This window comes from Lissotriton helveticus, chromosome 7, assembly GCF_964261635.1.
Source record: "Lissotriton helveticus chromosome 7, aLisHel1.1, whole genome shotgun sequence".
Taxonomy (NCBI): Eukaryota; Metazoa; Chordata; class Amphibia; order Caudata; family Salamandridae; genus Lissotriton; species Lissotriton helveticus.
Window position 1 is genome coordinate 964,596,812 of NC_136068.1, and position 17,567 is coordinate 964,614,378.

A 17,567-nucleotide genomic window follows, 5' to 3' on the forward strand; every position below is an offset into this window, starting at 1 on the left:
AAGAAGGAAGGTGAGACTAAAATATTCGTTTGGTGTGATCCAAGATGTGATTTATAGTGACTCAAGCCAATGACTGACGCTTTATGAGCCAAGGAAACTAATGGCCAAAAGGGTCTGAACCAAAGCCCCTTCAAGTATTTATAGAATAGAATATGTTCGACCTGAATGGCATAAGCACCATTTCAAATCAAACCTAAAAATCGAGCCCCCATAGATTGTTTGGTAATAAAAAAACAGCTGTATGTGGGGCACAGAGTCCCTCGGACACTTGGACCCCAAAGCCACTGCACTTGCTGCGCCATTGATAAATGTTCCCCAGAGCTGGCAGTCTTACTCCGTGTACCACTGTTCTTTAAAGCAGCATTAGATTCAGTACATTGTGGGTAGTCAACGCAGATAGGTGTGGCGTCTATTGATCCCTCTTGCAGTTCTAGCAGTTGTAGGGCAAGCAGGGAGGCATCTGCTGCCACTGTACCTGTCAGGTGTAGGTTTGCAAGATGGCTGAATGTCACCGGGTCACTGTTTTTCCTGTTCTTGTGACATGGGGTCATCTGTTAACCTTACCTATGTAGCCACATGATGCTGGAACGCCCCAAAATGTACCAGACTGTCGTTCAATTTTGCGTTGCACCTTCATGCCAAAGCACCCCATTGCTCATTGTATGCTCTAACCAAAATAACAGGGTGGGGGGTTAGAAGCCAAAGTACAATAGAGTCACTCAAACAAGGAAGAACCTTGTTGTTGCTGGTCCCCCTAAATCTGACACTAAGAGGGATGGGCGAGGCGTCTTTGTTGTAAAAGAGAGTGAGTATAACGGCAGAAAAAACGAGAAACCACATGAGCAATACTGTTTTATCAACAGGTTATTCAAACAGGAGAACCCAAGATCTTCACTAATGTTCATCCAAATTATAGCAGTGTAAGCAAACAGCGCCATAAAGTCAAGAGATAAATAACCATTAAGCAGAAGTTTAGATGGCACACCGTGAGCATGTGGTGTGTACAAAGTATTGCAGAGAGTGTGAGGTTTGTAATACAGTAGGAGGGGGAAAAGGTGCATATTGAGAACATAATCACGCCCATGTTCTGATCGATTTGGCAAACTACGGTGAAGGTTTTTTTTATGTGCGTTAAGGTGTACCTGAGGCAAACACTGTGTGCTGGAATAAGACCAATGTGGCCACCATCTTAATGGACACACAGGCCTTCCTTGTTTTCAAGAGGCCTTTCTTCTATTTACAAGCAGACACACTGGTTTTGTTGGGAGCTCTCACCACCCATGTAGACATTTGATCGACTATTGAGTTCCATAGAGCAAGAACCCACGAGCTCCACCACAAATCCTTGTCTCGCCGCTAGTTTACCACTCCGACCCGTCCTGCCCCAACCTCTTTCTCTGGAGCAGCAAACAGTGCAATACCCATGTGCACCTGGAATGAAGGGACAAGCAGTGATTTGGGTCTTGATGTTCAAGTAGGCCCATGGTCTTCCACCCTACAAGTAGCACCAAGGAATAGCAATGGGTCGTGAGGGCAGGGAGGCACTGTGTAGTGACTATTACCCAATCCTACTATTAGCACCATGAAAGACATTAATTTACGCACCGCTCTGCTTCACCAATAACAGTTCACACCCTTGTAGTGAAAGTAAGGCAGTCTCAGTGTATGTCCATTATAGAGCTTTCCTATCGCGGTCTCATATGCCACCATGAAAACCTGGAACATATGCTTGGGGTCTCCAAACAGTCCATTGTGCACAGACTAATTCACCCGTGTCCTCCTTCACTCACTTTTAAACATCCACTTACAGAATATTCGGTGAAAGTAGACTTGTTTATAGCACAATGCAAGAGTCGATAATGCCTGCAGACTACCCACTCTTAGAGTCTTATACTCAACCAGGTCTAACAGGCTGACCCAACCTGCACCTGCCCCTCTTTAACATAGCACCACAGGGCCCAAGTAGTCTAGAGTTGAGCAAAGTACAGTTTTCTCTGAGAAGGACGCAAGACCCTCTATCGCCCCAGACCACAACAGTCTTCCACCATGACCTGTGGTTCTTGAATGCCTTCTGTACTGAAAGCTGCAGATCTCCTGAATGTCTCAGATCTAGACAATCATTGGGTTTCGAGTCCTGCTTTGCGAAGCCCTTTTGCTTAAGGAGCACAGTCCATGGGGCTCAAGTTCAAAGCCACGAATGAAGAACAGTCCTCTCTCAAGCGGACATAGTGGCAGGTGGTCTCACCTGATCTGCATCGTCACTGGCTAAAAGTGGCCAACATTTCATTCAGATGTCCACTCTGGCACCTCAGTCCTGCTTGGGCTACGCAGAGGATCTCCGGGCTCTCCCAACTCGTTTTCCACCACCACGCCATTGCCAATGTCTAGCCCAAGGGTCCTGCTGCAGGCAGAAAGCCTCAGGAGCACCTCTGAGGCCGTGGCAGCGTGGGACTCTGCTTTCTGTGTCAGAAGCATCTCAAAAAGGGAGTTCATCTCCGACAGAAAGTTGCCCGTCAGCTGTGGGTCATCACCATGTTCGGCCTCAGCTTTACCAAACGTGAGGAAGGTTTTTAGTTCATCTCTCTCTGCACTGGTGGCCAAGGCAGGCTCGTTCTCAGGGATGCTGGCAGAGGCTGGAGTGAAGAGGTTCTCCTTGTAGTCAGCAGACAGTGGGAGAGAGAGTCTCGCCATCCACGCGTGGTCCGTCTCTCCAAGAGGATCCACCTCATATCCTGGCAGAGGGGTCACAGGAGACAAAAACAAACACAGATCAGCAATTATTGACTAATGTATGGCCTGACACAGAAACAAGGGAACAGTAGTGCTGAATAGACAAGAAAAAGCAATATATCAGTAAAAAGCAGAGTAATAAGTAGACTGGATAGGCCTGGTCATTGGTAAAATTATATTTCAGAATGTCGACTACAACAATATCGCCCTATAAAAATATCATAGCCAAAATATCCACTACCACAATATCACGAAGGTAAGTACAGAATTACAATTCTTAACGCCATACATGTTACTTAATGATATAGATTTACTACTTTTGCCTCTGCATATATGTTCCTTGATGAAATTGTCAAAGTACATATACGAGGAGCTAAATATAGTAAATCTATACTTATCTTCACAGTATTGTGTATTGTATTGTCACCAGACCACACCCTCCATTTTTAATGTAGGTTTTATTTCATTTTCAGTGTGATGTCCAACACAACTGATACTTGAACAACAAGAGCACGGGATACCATATTACATCGCAGCAGCAAGAAATATATTCGTATATAAATGTTAGTTACAGCATTACTAATACCATATAAAAAGTTACCAAAGCCCCGCTTGTATGTGCCAAGCTTAACAAACTACAGGAGTGCCCAGATAGTTCAATATTGTATACCGTGCCATGCTGTACAAGCCATCGGTTTCATCTGTTTCGTAGGAATACCTCTGTCTTCCAAAATCCTAGTATTTAGTGGATTTGGGTCTGCTATCTCTCTCGGTCACCACATGGGGAGGCTCCCTTATACCTCCAAACCAGCACCTGGTGTATTGGGCTTGAGCAACATAATAATAAAGTTCAATATCTGTGGCCACCATGCCCCCCTCTCCATAAGGGAAGGGAAGTGTTTTTGAGCTTATAATAATTCCTATTTGTGAAGTGCAAACATATCACCCCCTTAAGGGTTTCAATGTGCTGGGGGCCGTTGGGGAGATTAAGTGAGCTATTGCCCAGAGTCACATGATGCTGAGATGAGCTGGTGCCGGGGATCGAACTGTGACCGCTGGGCTCTGGGGTCGGCTGCTCTGGCCGCTGCGCCACACCTACCTCATATCTTATCCTGAGTTGTTTCCCTGCTCAAATTAGTTTGGGCGATACTGATTTAAATTGATTAATTAGATAAGCAGGCAATGGAAGGGGGATATTACAGAAGCGGTTCAACAGTCTTGGGAGTAGGATCATCTTAATTAGTGCAATGCGACCTGCTACAGGCAGGGTAAGCCACATCGATCTATGCTCTGCAGCTTGGAAATCAGATAATCAACCTTTCCAACATATAGTGAATTATCATAATCCAGACGACTGATTATCAGAGCCTTCACAATGGTCTTCCTGCAGCCATGGGGCACCCATTTGAAGATCTTGCAGATCATCCTCAGTAAGCCAAAGCAGACTCCACAAATCACATTAACCTGGTCTCTCATAGATAGAGTTTCATCGATAATGATGTCCAGGTTTCTAGAAGATTTGGCAGGTGTCGGGCGGTGCCCAGTGAACTGGGCCACCAGGTGTTATTCAAAACTGAGTTTGCTTTTCCAAACAAGATGACCTCTTTTTTGTCCCCATTTAACTTTAGGCAGTGTTTCTGAACCCAGCAAGACACCCCCGACAAGCAGCCCACTAGTTTAGCATTATAGGTGTCCACATTGTTCTCAACTGAAATCATAACTTGTGTGTCATCAGCATATGATATGATGTCTGGTCCCCTATCTGTCATCTATGCCAGCTGGTGGTGGAGAGTCATAATTTAAGGTTTACCATGGTGTACCGTTAGATGATTCACATACATCTGTCTGTCAATTTCCATGTAAAGTGAACCAAATGGTTTTTTATGGACCAGCTTTGTGACGTGAAACAATTTGGTGTCCATGTGTAACAATATAGGGGCACCTTGCCTACATGACCAAGAGTCCCACAGACATTTGTATGGCCAGGTCCCTAGTGACATGAAGACCTTCCTGGGTTTCTCAGATGCTAGGCTTCAGGGCAGGCCTCACCAAGTCGACAGCTTGTCCAGCACAGGAAGGATGAGATCAAGTTTGATACTCACCAGCTTCAGGATCCAAGATGCTCTCCAGGCCATCCTCCAGGAGCATATGAGAAGCAGCCAGGTCTCCGCCAACCTCTGACTCCAAGTCTCCAGCCTCACTCTCTCCATGCCCGCTGTCTTTTGTGCTCATCCAGTCTGCCTCCTGTGTTGCACTCCTGTTAGAAAAAGCAAACCAAATCCTGTGACTTTGGATGAGGCAGACCTTGTTACCCTGATATTTAGCGGCCCCCAGAGCAACCCTCCCTCCACTTGTACAAGAACATGTTGCCACTCAACTGCCACATAGATGCCTAATAACCCTATGTCATGGGTGACGCCTTCAGATAGTCCTTGCTTTTTATCCACAGACTGGAAGCCCATCAAACTCCCAAGAGCTGCTGGCTAAAACGACAGGGCCAATTGTCACACTAGACCTAGCAGGTGTACTTGTAGAGCTCATGTGGACCTGCCAGGAATCCAACCTGTGGCCACCAGGTCAAAGACAGATCCCTGCTGTGGATTCACCAGTCCATCTTCCAGACCCAGCAGCTGTGCTAGCCAACTTAATGCAATCCATTAATAAGCACATATATGAGGCTTGTCCATTGACCCTGTAGTCTTTGAAAAGCATTTGGTTGTGATTGCTGGATCTGGCAGAGCTGCATCTGAGGCCTGAGCAGCAAAAAAGAGCACAAGGCAGGAGCCCATGGACCCCACGTCAGATGTACTTATCCTTTAGCAAAGTCTGAGGCTACCAGATCACCCCATGTCAACAGACCCTTTATTTATCAGACCTGAACTTTCGAAAGACAAGTCAGTGCCTTCTGGCATCTGTTTTGTGTATGGTTAACTGAGGCAATTGGATTAACGCACATGACACCAATGTGACATGAATCCATCTGGAAACCCTACTCAGGATGCAGTGTGCTCCCAGTCCAGCGTCCACCTAAACACTTCAGCAATTAATAAATTAAACCCACCACCGGTGTCCTACTGACTCCAGTATGGTTGTTACCACCCACTGCTTTGTCTCTCACCTTGGACTCCGTGTTGTGTACTTGTTGCCCCGGTGGTTGGGCTTGGGGTGCACCTGGCCCTGGTGCAGGAGGGACAGCAGCTGGGAGATTTGCTATAAAACAAGGGGAATGAAACACAGTATTAGGAGATTGCTCAAATGAAAGTTCTATTTTAAAAGAAAATGGTTTGGAAATGCAGACACTGCATTTACCATAAAAAAAAAGAGAATCGTGCCTTCTTGAAGGGCCTCAGAGACCCTCTCTGAAGACATGCAAGTGAAACACTACATGCCACTTGCATGTTTGTGACCATAGCTGTGTATGTATTCAATCTAAAGGCTTCCATGGCCTCCTGGCTTTGCAGCTGCGTTGCTCACTTGCGGATGGAGTGAAACGTGCCCAGTCATATCATTGAAATGGATGCAACGTTCAACTTCCTATCATGGCCCAAATTGCAAGATATTTGCAATGGCAACCCTGCAGCCAGACGCGCAGACATTGCTGTCTTGTGGGTTTTGTGGTTGAACAAATGCTCGCTACTTGGATGCCTTGCTCTGTTTTAAAGGTACAGTGCGATTCACTAATCGTCCTTGCACGTTCATTTGTTTTACTTTGCTGTCATGAAACCATGCTGGTCGATTTTTGCTATTTTGTTAAGAGTAAAAACGAGCTTAGGAGCTTTCATTAAGATGCCACACGAATACTTGCCCTTTCTCAGAGTATTCTCCATGTTTTATTTCCCTTTGTCTGCCTTCGAAGTTGAGCACTTTCAATGCAAACTTTATCTTCTTCCTCCTTATAACACCGTTCTTCGTGGGTGCAGCTTAACTCTGCTTCTAGAGTCTGTTCAGGGAGGGACTCTACTGCTGCCTTATAAGTTGTTGTAGCCTCATATGTTGTTTCATTATAGGATTTTTTTATAGGGCAGGCAGGGGTAACACAAATAAAATTGCCAAACAGCAAACACTTCTCAAGGAGCCATCCTAATGGCTTTTCCAGTGCTTGTTGAATTTTATTCCAGACTTGGCCCCCACACCCTTACAATAGTTTTTCTGGGAACTTCTTTATGTTAGCTCTCAATCCCACTTCTGCTCCTTCCCTCAAAAACACTCTACTATTTTTCATACCCCTTTTTCTGACTATGCTCGCTGCCTTTACCACATTTATACTCCAGAGTTATTAAAATCTCTCTCTCTCTCTCTGTTTCTCTCTTTCTCTCTCTGTTTCTCTCTCTTTCCCTTCCCCTGTCTGTCTCTCTCTCTTTCTCTATCTCTCTCTCTCTTTATCTCTCTCTCTTTCTCTTTCTCTCTCTCGCTGTCTTTCACTCTCACTCTCTCGTTTTCTCTCCCTCTCGCTCTCTCTTTCACTTTCTCTCTCTCTATTTCTCTCTCACCCGCTCTCTCTCTTTTTCTCTCTCTTTCTCTCTCTCTCTTTCTCTCCCTCTCGCTCGCTCTCTCTTTCTCTTTTTCTCTCTCTCTTTCCCTTTCTTTTTCTCTCTTTCTCTTTCTCTCTCTTTCTCTCTCTCTCTCTCTCCCCCTTTCTCTCTCTTTTTCTCTCTCTTTCTCTCTCTCTCTCTTTCTCTCCCTCTCGCTCTCTCTTTCTCTCTTTTTCTCTCCCTCTCGCTCTCTTTCCCTTTCTCTCTCTCTTTCGATTTCTCTCTCACTCGCTCTCTCTTTTTCTCTCTCTTTCTCTCTCTCTCTTTCTCTTTTTCTCTTTTTCTCTCTCTCTTTCTGTATCTCTCTTTGTATTTCTCTCTTGCTTGCTCTCTCTTTTTTTCTCTGTTGCTCTCTCTCTCCTCTCGCTCTCTCTTGCTCTCTCTCTCTTTCCCTTTTTCTCTCTCTTTCTCTGTCTCTCTCTCACTCGCTCTCTCTCTCTCTTTTTCTCTCTCTTTCTCCCTTTCTCTCTCTCTTGCACTCTCTCTCTTTTTCTCTCTCTTTCTCTTCCTCTCACTCCCTCTCTCTCTCTCTTTCTCTTTCTCTCTCTATCCCTTTCTCTTTCTCTCTCTCGCTCTCTCTCTGTCTTTGTCTCTCTTTCTCTTTCTCTCTCTCACTTGCTCTCTCTTTTTCTTTCTCTCCCTGTCTTTTCTCTCTCTCTTTCTCTCTCTCTCTTTCTTTCTCTCCCTGTCTTTCTCCCGTTCTCTCTCTGTCTCTCTCTCTCTCTCTCTCTCTCTTTCTCTCTCTGTCTCTCTCTCTCTCTCTCCCTTTCTCTCTCTTTTTCTCTCTCTTTCTCTCTCTCTCTCTTTCTCTCCCTCTCGCTCTCTCTTTCTCTCTTTTTCTCTCCCTCTCGCTCTATTTCCCTTTCTCTCTCTTTTATTTCTCTCTCACTCACTCTCTCTTTTTCTCTCTCTTTCTCTCTCTCTCTTTCTCTCCCTCTCGCTCTCTCTCTCTTTCTCTTTTTCTCTTTTTCTCTCTCTCTTTCTGTATCTCTCTTTGTCTTTCTCTCTTGCTTGCTCTCTCTTTTTTTCTCTGTTGCTCTCTCTCTCTCCTCTCGCTCTCTCTTGCTCTCTCTCTCTTTCCCTTTTTCTCTCTCTTTCTCTGTCTCTCTCTCACTCGCTCTCTCTCTCTTTTTCTCTCTCTTTCTCCATTTCTCTCTCTCTTGCACTCTCTCTCTTTTTCTCTCTCTTTCTCTTCCTCTCACTCCCTCTCTCTCGCTCTTTCTCTTTCTCTCTCTATCCCTTTCTCTTTCTCTCTCTCTCGCTCTCTCTCTGTCTTTGTCTCTCTTTCTCTTTCTCTCTCTCACTTGCTCTCTCTTTTTCTTTCTCTCCCTGTCTTTTCTCTCTCTCTTTCTCTCTCTCTCTTTCTTTCTCTCCCTGTCTTTCTCCCGTTCTCTCTCTGTCTCTCTCTCTCTCTCTCTCTCTCTTTCTCTCTCTGTCTCTCTCTCTCTCTCTCTCTCTCTCTCTCTCTCTCTCTTTCTCTCTCTGTCTCTCTCTCACTCTCTCTCTCTCTCTTTCTCTCTCTGTCTCTCTCTCTCTCTCTCTCTCTCTCTCTCTCTCGCTCTCTCTCCCATGTAATATATCAGTGCCTCTGTCACACCCCTCCACGCTATTGCAAACATGGACCGTGGGCGTCCCAGCAAACCTTCAGTGAGAGCAGTGCCAGCGCGAGAGCGGCGACGGAGTCTGAGTTGGCCCCGAGAGCCAAATACTCGCTATGGCAGCAAAAGAATTGTTATTAAATAACGCAAGGCTTTTTTCAGTTCAACTTTTTAAATTTACTCCATTAGCTGATTTCACTGCATTGAGTGTAAATTTTTTTTATGTATTCTAAACATAATCTCGTAAATATTCAAGAAAGAGTACCCTCCCCCAGAATGCACTGACAATATTGCCATGAGTGAGCTGTGAGTGACGTGCACTAGATAAATGACCGATATTGTCGTTATCATATATGGGGCAAGGTTATGGTTTTTAAAACCATATACGAGTGAAGAATTGTTTTTCTACCGTTCTTCCTCAAAATAGACACAAGACGCCATATTTCCCTAAACATAGATGCAAGTGTCCAGTGGCCCCCTTTCTGAGAGATAATGATAACAAGCTGGTGACAAGGCTCTGGGGGCTGAGCTCTGGCAACAGAGATCTTTATTTGGTCTGTGTATTGTAAAGCTAGTAGGGCCGACTCAGACTTTCATCCTTATTAGCACTATTCAACGAGTAGTACTGAGTTGGGTAATAATTTTATGGGAGAGATAATACGATCTGCGGTGTGACTGATTTAATTAATTTTAATGCATCAAGTCCTATAAACACTGCAAACGGGTCCAAATATTGCCGTAGTTCAGCCAGTTAGGCGAGTTAGAAACTATTAGAGAGACGCCAAAGTTAATAAACATTGGGCAAAGGCAATATCTCCGGTCTTGGCAAGCTGGTATGATTTTTTTTTTATTGCTAGCAAATGCCAAAAAGAATAAGAAAGAAAAAAAAGAAAACATTGCTCCATGTAAATGTGGCATCAAAATGCTTTCAATAAAAATATTAAACATCAAATTTAATTTAAAGGAATAGTGCAGGGGCATCCTAGCAAGCAGGTATACTTAGAATAGATATAAAACACCCTTTTTAGTTTTAATAACCATCATGGGAAAATATGATTGTTACTGGCAGAAAGGAAATGTACTATTGCCATTGAATTAATGTAATCTGAACACATAATTTAAATACATAATGATGACCAAAAAATGTTAACAAACATAAACAAAAAAAACATTGAAAAGTAAAGTATTACTCACAAGCCCTAGCATTGAATTTAACTTCTTTTAAGGTGGATATGTACATGTTATCTAGCAAAATGGCATCACTTCCTGGTTGAAATGTTGGCAGCCAATCGGAGGTCTGCAGATCTCCTCACGAGCTCGTTAATATTTGTGAAAGCTTGCGATCACAGATAAACAAATTTGCATTTCCTTTAGTTTCTCACACATTACTGAGCGGATTTACACCAAATAACTGAAAGCCTGATCTGCGTAACCAAATCTACCTTTCTGCCAAATTCGGTGCAATTCCGTACAGTGCTATAGGCTGCAGATGGCTAGTGGCATACGTCATTCCTATTGGCTTTGCCAATGGTAATTTAATTACATGAGGCTGACAAAACAGATGTTTGCAATTGGAGGCAGATTGAGGGAGCAGAAACTGGTATGGAAGTTTGCAGTGGGAGAAGCAAACACTGGTAGGCAGTGAGCGAAGCTCATAGTGGTAGGTGGTTTGAGAAACTACTACAACTATTGGACAGTGTGAGAATCGTGCAGTGCCAGGCAGTTTGAAGGAGGTACTGGTGGGCAGCCTTAGCATCATACAGTGGGAAGCAGTGTGGGAAGCAGACACTCGGGGACAGTGAGAAGCTTAGCTTGTCGTAAGAGGGAAAGTTAGAAACCGACAGTTGACAACAGTGAGAACCTTGCAGTGTGACAGAGTGCAAGAACCAAACACACATGGGAGGTGGGTGAAGCTTGCAGTGGTAGGCAGCGTGAGAAGCAGATATGACTGGTCAGTACGAGTTTTATGTATGAGCACCATGAGAAGCTTGCAACTGTAAGTGGTGTGAGAACACTGATGTGGCGATCGCAGTGATAGGCACTGAGCGAAGCGCGTGCTGTTCATAGCAGTAGGCTGTAGACACTCTTAGGAAGTGTGAGAAGTAGGCACAGATGAACAGTGAATTGGATGCTTGCAGTGTGAGTAGTGGTGGACCAGAGGTTCAGTGAGAAGCTTGCAGTGGGAGAAGCAGACACTGGTGGCAGTGGCAGTAACATAAGCGTGTAGTAGTAATCAGTGTGGGAAGGAGCCACTATTAGGTACTGTGAGAATCTTGCAGTGCCAGGCATCGTATAAAGTGGACACTTGTGGCAGTGAGCTCATAGCTCGCAGTGTGGGAAGCAGACACTTATGGTCAGGGAGAAGCTTGCAGTGGGAGAAGCAAACACTGCTATGCTGTGAGTGGGGCTTGCAGTGATAGGCAATGTGAGAAACCGCCACTGTGGGTAGTTCATAGGGATAGGCATTGTGAGAGGCAGAAAGTCGTCAATAGTGTTAGAAGCAGACCCCGTCGCTAAAAAGCTGTGAGTTCCTGCATTGAGCTTGAGCATAGCTGTTAGATAGCTGCCAGTAGCCTCTGCAGTATCAGGGCCTTCCATGCAACATTCATCCGTTCATTGCCTCCACTCCATTGTCTACACAGGTCTCACCTGGACATGAGGGGAGTCCATGGTCAGCTCCACGCGGTCCCGCTCCGCTAGGGCTGCCATGGACAGCCGCACTAGGCTCCTCAGGATCTGCTGGCGGGGGTCTTTGTCTGACTTAGACCTGGTGTCTGCATTCTTCTGCCTCCTCAGAGTGGCCCCGGACCCTGGCCCGAAGGCCTCCACATCCGTGATAGCTAGTTGCGGGCTGCCATCGCCTTCCAGCCAGACCTGGGGGCTGCCCGGGTTGGTCAGAATTTTAGGCGAAGTTTTTGCCGCCTCCTGCACCAGATTCTCCCTGGAGGCGCTCCGCTGTCTCTGATACTGAAGAGTGCGGTAGGCCGAGGTGGACCAGCTGAAGGGATCCGCATTCTCCTGGTTGCCTTCCAGAGCTTCTTGGTTGACTTGGTTCCGAAGAGTCCGGTATAATGTGGGCGTCAGGTGGAACGGGGCCTGCAGAGGGGCGTCCCCGGGTCCTTCCACATCAGTTGCCCGCGCCAGAGCCTCAGCACCGGAAGTAGACTCCCCACCATTGGTCTGTTCTTCCTGCTTGCTTCTGAGAGCGGGCACCAGGAGGATGTCTGTTTTCTGGATTTGCCGCTGGGGCCTCCTAGGTTGCTGCCGATAAGAGGACTCTGCCTCCCGGCAGTTGTAGGCTCGGTTCTCCTTCCGGTCAGTCCTGCATATGGACATGAGTAACACTAGTATCAGAAGAAAGACTGCCAGCAGCACGGCTAGGCAAATGACGGTCACTACAGATGGACTGAGCTTCCCAGACTCAGCAGAGTTTCTCAAGTGGTCCAGATGGTTGCTAAAAATAAAAGTTAAAAGTGCTTTGGTGTGAAGTGGCGGATCCCCTTGATCGCTAACCATAATTTCTAGCTCCCAGGAACTGCCAATGAGGCTGCTGGCATTGCTGATGTTGAGATACACTAACCCTAAATGCTTATCCATTGCAAACAAATTGCCCTTGTTCCCCTTCAGGATGTAATAGACCAAGGCGCTATTCATTCCTGAATCAGCGTCATTGGCAATGATATTCAGAATTGGGTAGCTGTTCGAAATGCCAATGGCAGACGGAGTCACTGGATAACCTAGCACAGTGGCGACCGTTGTGAGGTAGCCCACTCTGCCAGGGCCTGGCTTCTCCAGAGAGGTCAGCAGGAGGCCAGAATCTGGGTTAACCATAATGGTGACACTGGCCTTGCTACTCTTCAGTGCTGGCTGCCCAATCACCGGATGGTTGTCATTTTCATCCCAAAGGTTGACTGTCAATGGCACACTTGAGGATAGACTGGGTTGACCACCATCTTCGGCACAAACTGTGAATTCTAGCTTAGCTCCTCTTTCAAAGTCGAGGGGTTCAAGTGCAAAGATTTCACCGGTGTTGGGATCCACAAAGATCCACCGGGACACATGACTGCCCCAAATAAGAGAGTCTACAATACTGTAGGTGATTCTCCCATTATGTCCAACATCAGCGTCATGGGCTGTCACTGTGAGGAGATGGGTGAGGCGTGGGTTATTCTCTGCGATTGAGACCTGATATCCCATCTTATCGAACAATGGGGGGTTGTCATTGGCATCACTAATATGGATGGTCAAGTCTTTCATCTTCTTGAAAGGTGGTTCGCCTTTGTCTTGGGCATGAACAGTCAGATTGTATTCTGCCCAACGCTCTCTATCTAAAGTGGTGTTGGTCAACAGAATGTAGCTGTTTCCATTTGTCCTTTTCAGCCGGAAATGTCCTTGTTCCTGCTGCAGTTTGCAGTCCACCTGGCCATTTTCCCCTGCATCTGGATCGCTTGCTGTTATCAAGGCCACGAAGCTGTCCTTTGGGAGTGCCTCAGACACCAGCGGGACATGGGAATTCTGTGAAGCCCATGTGACATGAATCTGTGGGCCATTGTCGTTCACATCCAGGACCTTGATTAGGACTTTGCAGTGGGCAGGGATGGGGTTTGGACCCAAGTCCCGGGCTTGCACGTCCACCTCATAAATGCGCCTGCCCTCATAGTCCAGCGGCCCATCAAGCATGAGACTGCCAGTCTTGGGGTCCAGTCTGAAGGTGTCGAGCACCTCTGGAGGGACGTGCTTGCTGAAAGAATATTCCACTTCTCCGTTGGGACCTTGGTCGGGATCAGTGGCAGTGAGGTTGATCAGGAATGTCCCAGGGATGGTGTCTTCCGCGATTTCCACAGACAGAGAGCTTTCTGCAAACACTGGGCTGTTGTCGTTGGAGTCCAGCACATTTATTCTGATCAGGCTTGTACCTGATTTCGATGGAAGGCCATGATCCAAAGCGGTTAAGACCAGCTCGAATGAAGATTGAAACTCACGGTCCAGTTCCTTCACCACCACGAGCTCGGCATGCTTGGTGCTGTCCGAACCCGAGATGACATCCAAGGCGAAGTGCTCACTGGGAGACAAAGAGTAGTATTGCAAGGCATTACTTCCGCTGTCAGGGTCCCAGGCTCGATCCAAGGGGATCCTAGTGCGCAAGGAAGCGCTCTCGGAGATCTCCAACTCCAGCTCAGCCTTTGGAAACTGGGGCTGGTGGTCATTGACATCCAAGACTTCCAAGTCCACGTGGATCAGCGCCAAGGCTTTTGTCGCCAGGACGTCGAAGGAGACCAGGCAGGAGTGCTGCATCTGGCATAGCTGTTCCCTGTCCAAGCGGCCGGCGGTAGAGATGGACCCGTCTGTAGAACCCACTTGGACCAGGAGTGCCCCGGGCACCCGCATGAGTTTAAACTCTTCATCCGGCCGTCCCTCCCAGCCCAGGTCTCGGGGTAGGACACCAATCACCGTGCCCACTGGCACCTCTTCAAAAACGGTGTACCTGGCTGCAAAGGAGGTTCCCTCCTCGCATGTGACCAGCAGACACCACCAGGGCAGGAGCACCGAGGCAAATGCCTTCTGGGCCAAGGTTCTCAGCCTTAAAGTCATTGTCACTTGCTTGGCGGGTCAGTAGGATTCAAGTAAAACAACACACACCAATAGGATGGGAGAAAGCAGGTTGTCGAGTTTTAAAGAATTCCTTTCTGGTTTTCTCGCACTCAAATTTGGCTGCAGGTCGTGGCTTCAGGAATCAGTCTTCCTGGATCTGGGGCGTTAATTTGTATCCATCCGACGGGTGCGCCTTGGAAGAGGCTGGGAGCAGGGAATGCGAGATGCTTTGTCCTCGTCTCCAGCCACAATGCCCATTCAGCGATCCTTGGAAGATATGGCCCCGGCTTCCCGTGCCTCTGGCAGCCGGGAGCAGGACTGCGCACTCTGGAGATGACACACCATTGTGGGTTTGTGGAGGCAGGGAAAAACGTTCTATGTTAGGAAGTGGCACATGACGCATCGACCAATAGGGCTATATCAGGAGGCTGCTCTCTCAGGGAAACCCCACCTACGGGGTGGAAAGGAAGGAAGCGTTGGGACCTTTCAATGGAAGGGGGGCCGTGAGGGGGCTAAACTCACAGAAGGTGTGTGCGGATACCCAGGCGAGAAAGAGCGAGGTGGTGTGTATGTGTTTGGGTTTTAATTCAATTAAAGTGTATGGGAATGGAAATCCCACAAGAAATAGGTGTCTCTGTGTAACCCGAGTGTGTGTGTGTAAATGGCAAGTGTGTGTGTGTATATAATTGTTAGGTTTGTGCATGTGGATACCTCATGCGACGTGTGAGTATGTGTCACGTATGAAGACCTGGAACCTGATGTCAGACTATGACATCACACTGCAATATCACCCCAAGACGTGAGAGCGCACCATGTCAGACTATGACGTCAGATATCTATACAAATGAGGGCGTGAAAGGAATGTTTGGTGGCCCTGCCAACGTCTCAATGTATGCAAATAACACAACAGGTTATTGCTGTTGCTAAGATACAAATGAAAAATGAAACAATCCCAATGTGGTCCGTAGCCTCAAAGAATCAGGATAGAGACATTTCCTGCAACTGGATCCCTTATCCAAAATGTGTGGCATACTGCATCACTGGGTTCCATACACACCAACAATTAAAACTTATTTGGGTGGGTGTTACCACTTCCGGGAACACTTAAATAAAATGGATAAATAAGATGAGATCAAAAGGTAATAAAAGTTCAAATTTTCTAGTAGAATACTCGGGCTTGAATTTATTTGGAGTTCCTCTAAAAAAGATTACATTTATGTGTGATGCTTAGGAATGTCGTTTGTTCTGGAATCCTTTGTTAGTCTACATGTTTCAGTCAACCCTCAAGCGCCTATGGCTCAGTAGCCTTCCTCAGGATTCAAATCCATGATATAAATACACCCTGTCTAGTAAGGTGCTAGAAACCGGCCACGGTGATAATGTCATGCACAATATACAATACATGCATACTTGCTATGTTGGTAGAAAGATTTTATTTCAGACTATTGATAAGACATATATCATCTTGCATAAATAGTATGTCTTAAATATCATTTAGAAACATTTTGCAACACTAGATGTTGATTTTGTATTATTAACTTCAGTGGGGAGTTATTTCTGCAAAGGATATCTAGAACTCAATATGTTTGTCGGACGATATTTTGTCCACGATACTCAGCACCCATACCCATGACAGACTTGGACATCTCTCCAAGAGTCCGATGACAGACCTAGACATCTCTCCTAGACGGCGACAGACTTAGATGTCCGTCCGAAAACCTGGCAAGAGGCTCAGACATCGGCCCAGCAACTGGACGGCGGGTTGTTACATTGGTGCAGGAATCTGACATCAGAGGGTGACACCATTCTAGAACATGACATCAGTCAGTGACGTCAGAGAATGGCATCAATCCACGAGCCTAACATCAGGCAGTGATATCACTACAAAAGCAACACTCGCACTCTTTTGTCTTCCTAATTATTATAAAGACATCTCTCTCTCTTTCTCTCTCACACAAACTATACCCGCACGCACACTCACGCACCTCGTTGTCACGCACGCACGCCCTCTCACTCAATTTGTCACCGACCTGCCTCGTTGTGTCTTACTGAAGCTAAACTGAATGGTGTAATGAACTCCACTTTATAAATCATAGTAATGGAGACAAAACTGAAGGATTAAATAGAGCATTCTTAATTTGCTACTTAGCCTAGAGTGTGGGCCAATAAGATTGCAAATGCTTCCCAATTCAAACAGAAAGACCTCAATTGTGTTTTTCCGACCTGCCGCTCAGGCAGGAACCCAAATGAAGGTTAGTTTTTTACATACAATCGTTGTGTGTGGGCTGAATAAAAGCCCCTCCCTCAGGCTGTCAGCCGGAGAGGCCTGTAGTTGCGCAGAATCCGTCTCTATAATTTTGCCTCGGCCGGGCTGCGGGCAGAGCTGTTTTGGGACCGAGAAGTAGGCCGAGAACCGCAAATTCAAACTGTGTCCAACTACCCAGTCACCAAAAATAAAGACCGGAGTCGTTCTTGCGGCCTCTTTTTTATAGATCCGGTGTAACCACAGTTCCTTCGGTAAACATGAGATTATTTTTCATACACTTTTGTTTTTCCCTTTCACAAATTTTAACCACATTACAGCACAAACTTAACTTTCTATTAGCGCTTAAATAACGGGTATTATCACCCAGCGTCGTGTGTATAGTTGACTCGACCTCGTAGGAGGCTATGTCAGACAGGTGACGTGCAGATCACACAGATCTCTACTAGTGAACAAAGGAAAGGGAAGAAGTATTGCATCTTACCATTTCCTCCTTTGGAAAAAAAGGAGACTGGGTAGGAACATATTAGCAAGAAATCGTCCTCTGACAGTATCTGGAGGGCGGCTCAGGTCATAGAGAAAGCTGAGAGGAACTCCAGCAATATTATCTCATGGTGCAGTAAAGGCTTTTGTTATGTTATGTGGATTTGTATAGCGCGACTCACCACCCAGTAGGGTATCAAGGCAGTTAAGCAGGTGTATAGGCGTAATAGGACACTTTACCCTCCATGCTTTTACAACGCGTGCCATTACCCTGCATTTTTTACCCCGCAAACACTTTTACAGCGCAGGGCTTTACAACGCAATCCATTATAACGCATTCCTCATTATAACGCAATTTACTATTCTAAC

General features: G+C 46.3%; 1 protein-coding gene across 1 annotated transcript; it reads right to left on the reverse strand.

Moving 5' to 3' along the window:
- Positions 1 to 839: 839 nt before the first annotated feature.
- Positions 840 to 14,563, reverse strand: PCDH12 (protocadherin 12). The gene is made up of 4 exons (XM_078653529.1): positions 11,510 to 14,563; positions 5,849 to 5,940; positions 4,833 to 4,987; positions 840 to 2,732 (listed from the first exon to the last, which is right to left on the reverse strand). The coding sequence occupies exons 1-4, from the start codon at positions 14,450 to 14,452 to the stop codon at positions 2,284 to 2,286; spliced, it is 3,639 nt and encodes a 1,212-aa protein (XP_078509655.1). The 5' UTR covers positions 14,453 to 14,563; the 3' UTR covers positions 840 to 2,283.
- Positions 14,564 to 17,567: the final 3,004 nt, after the last annotated feature.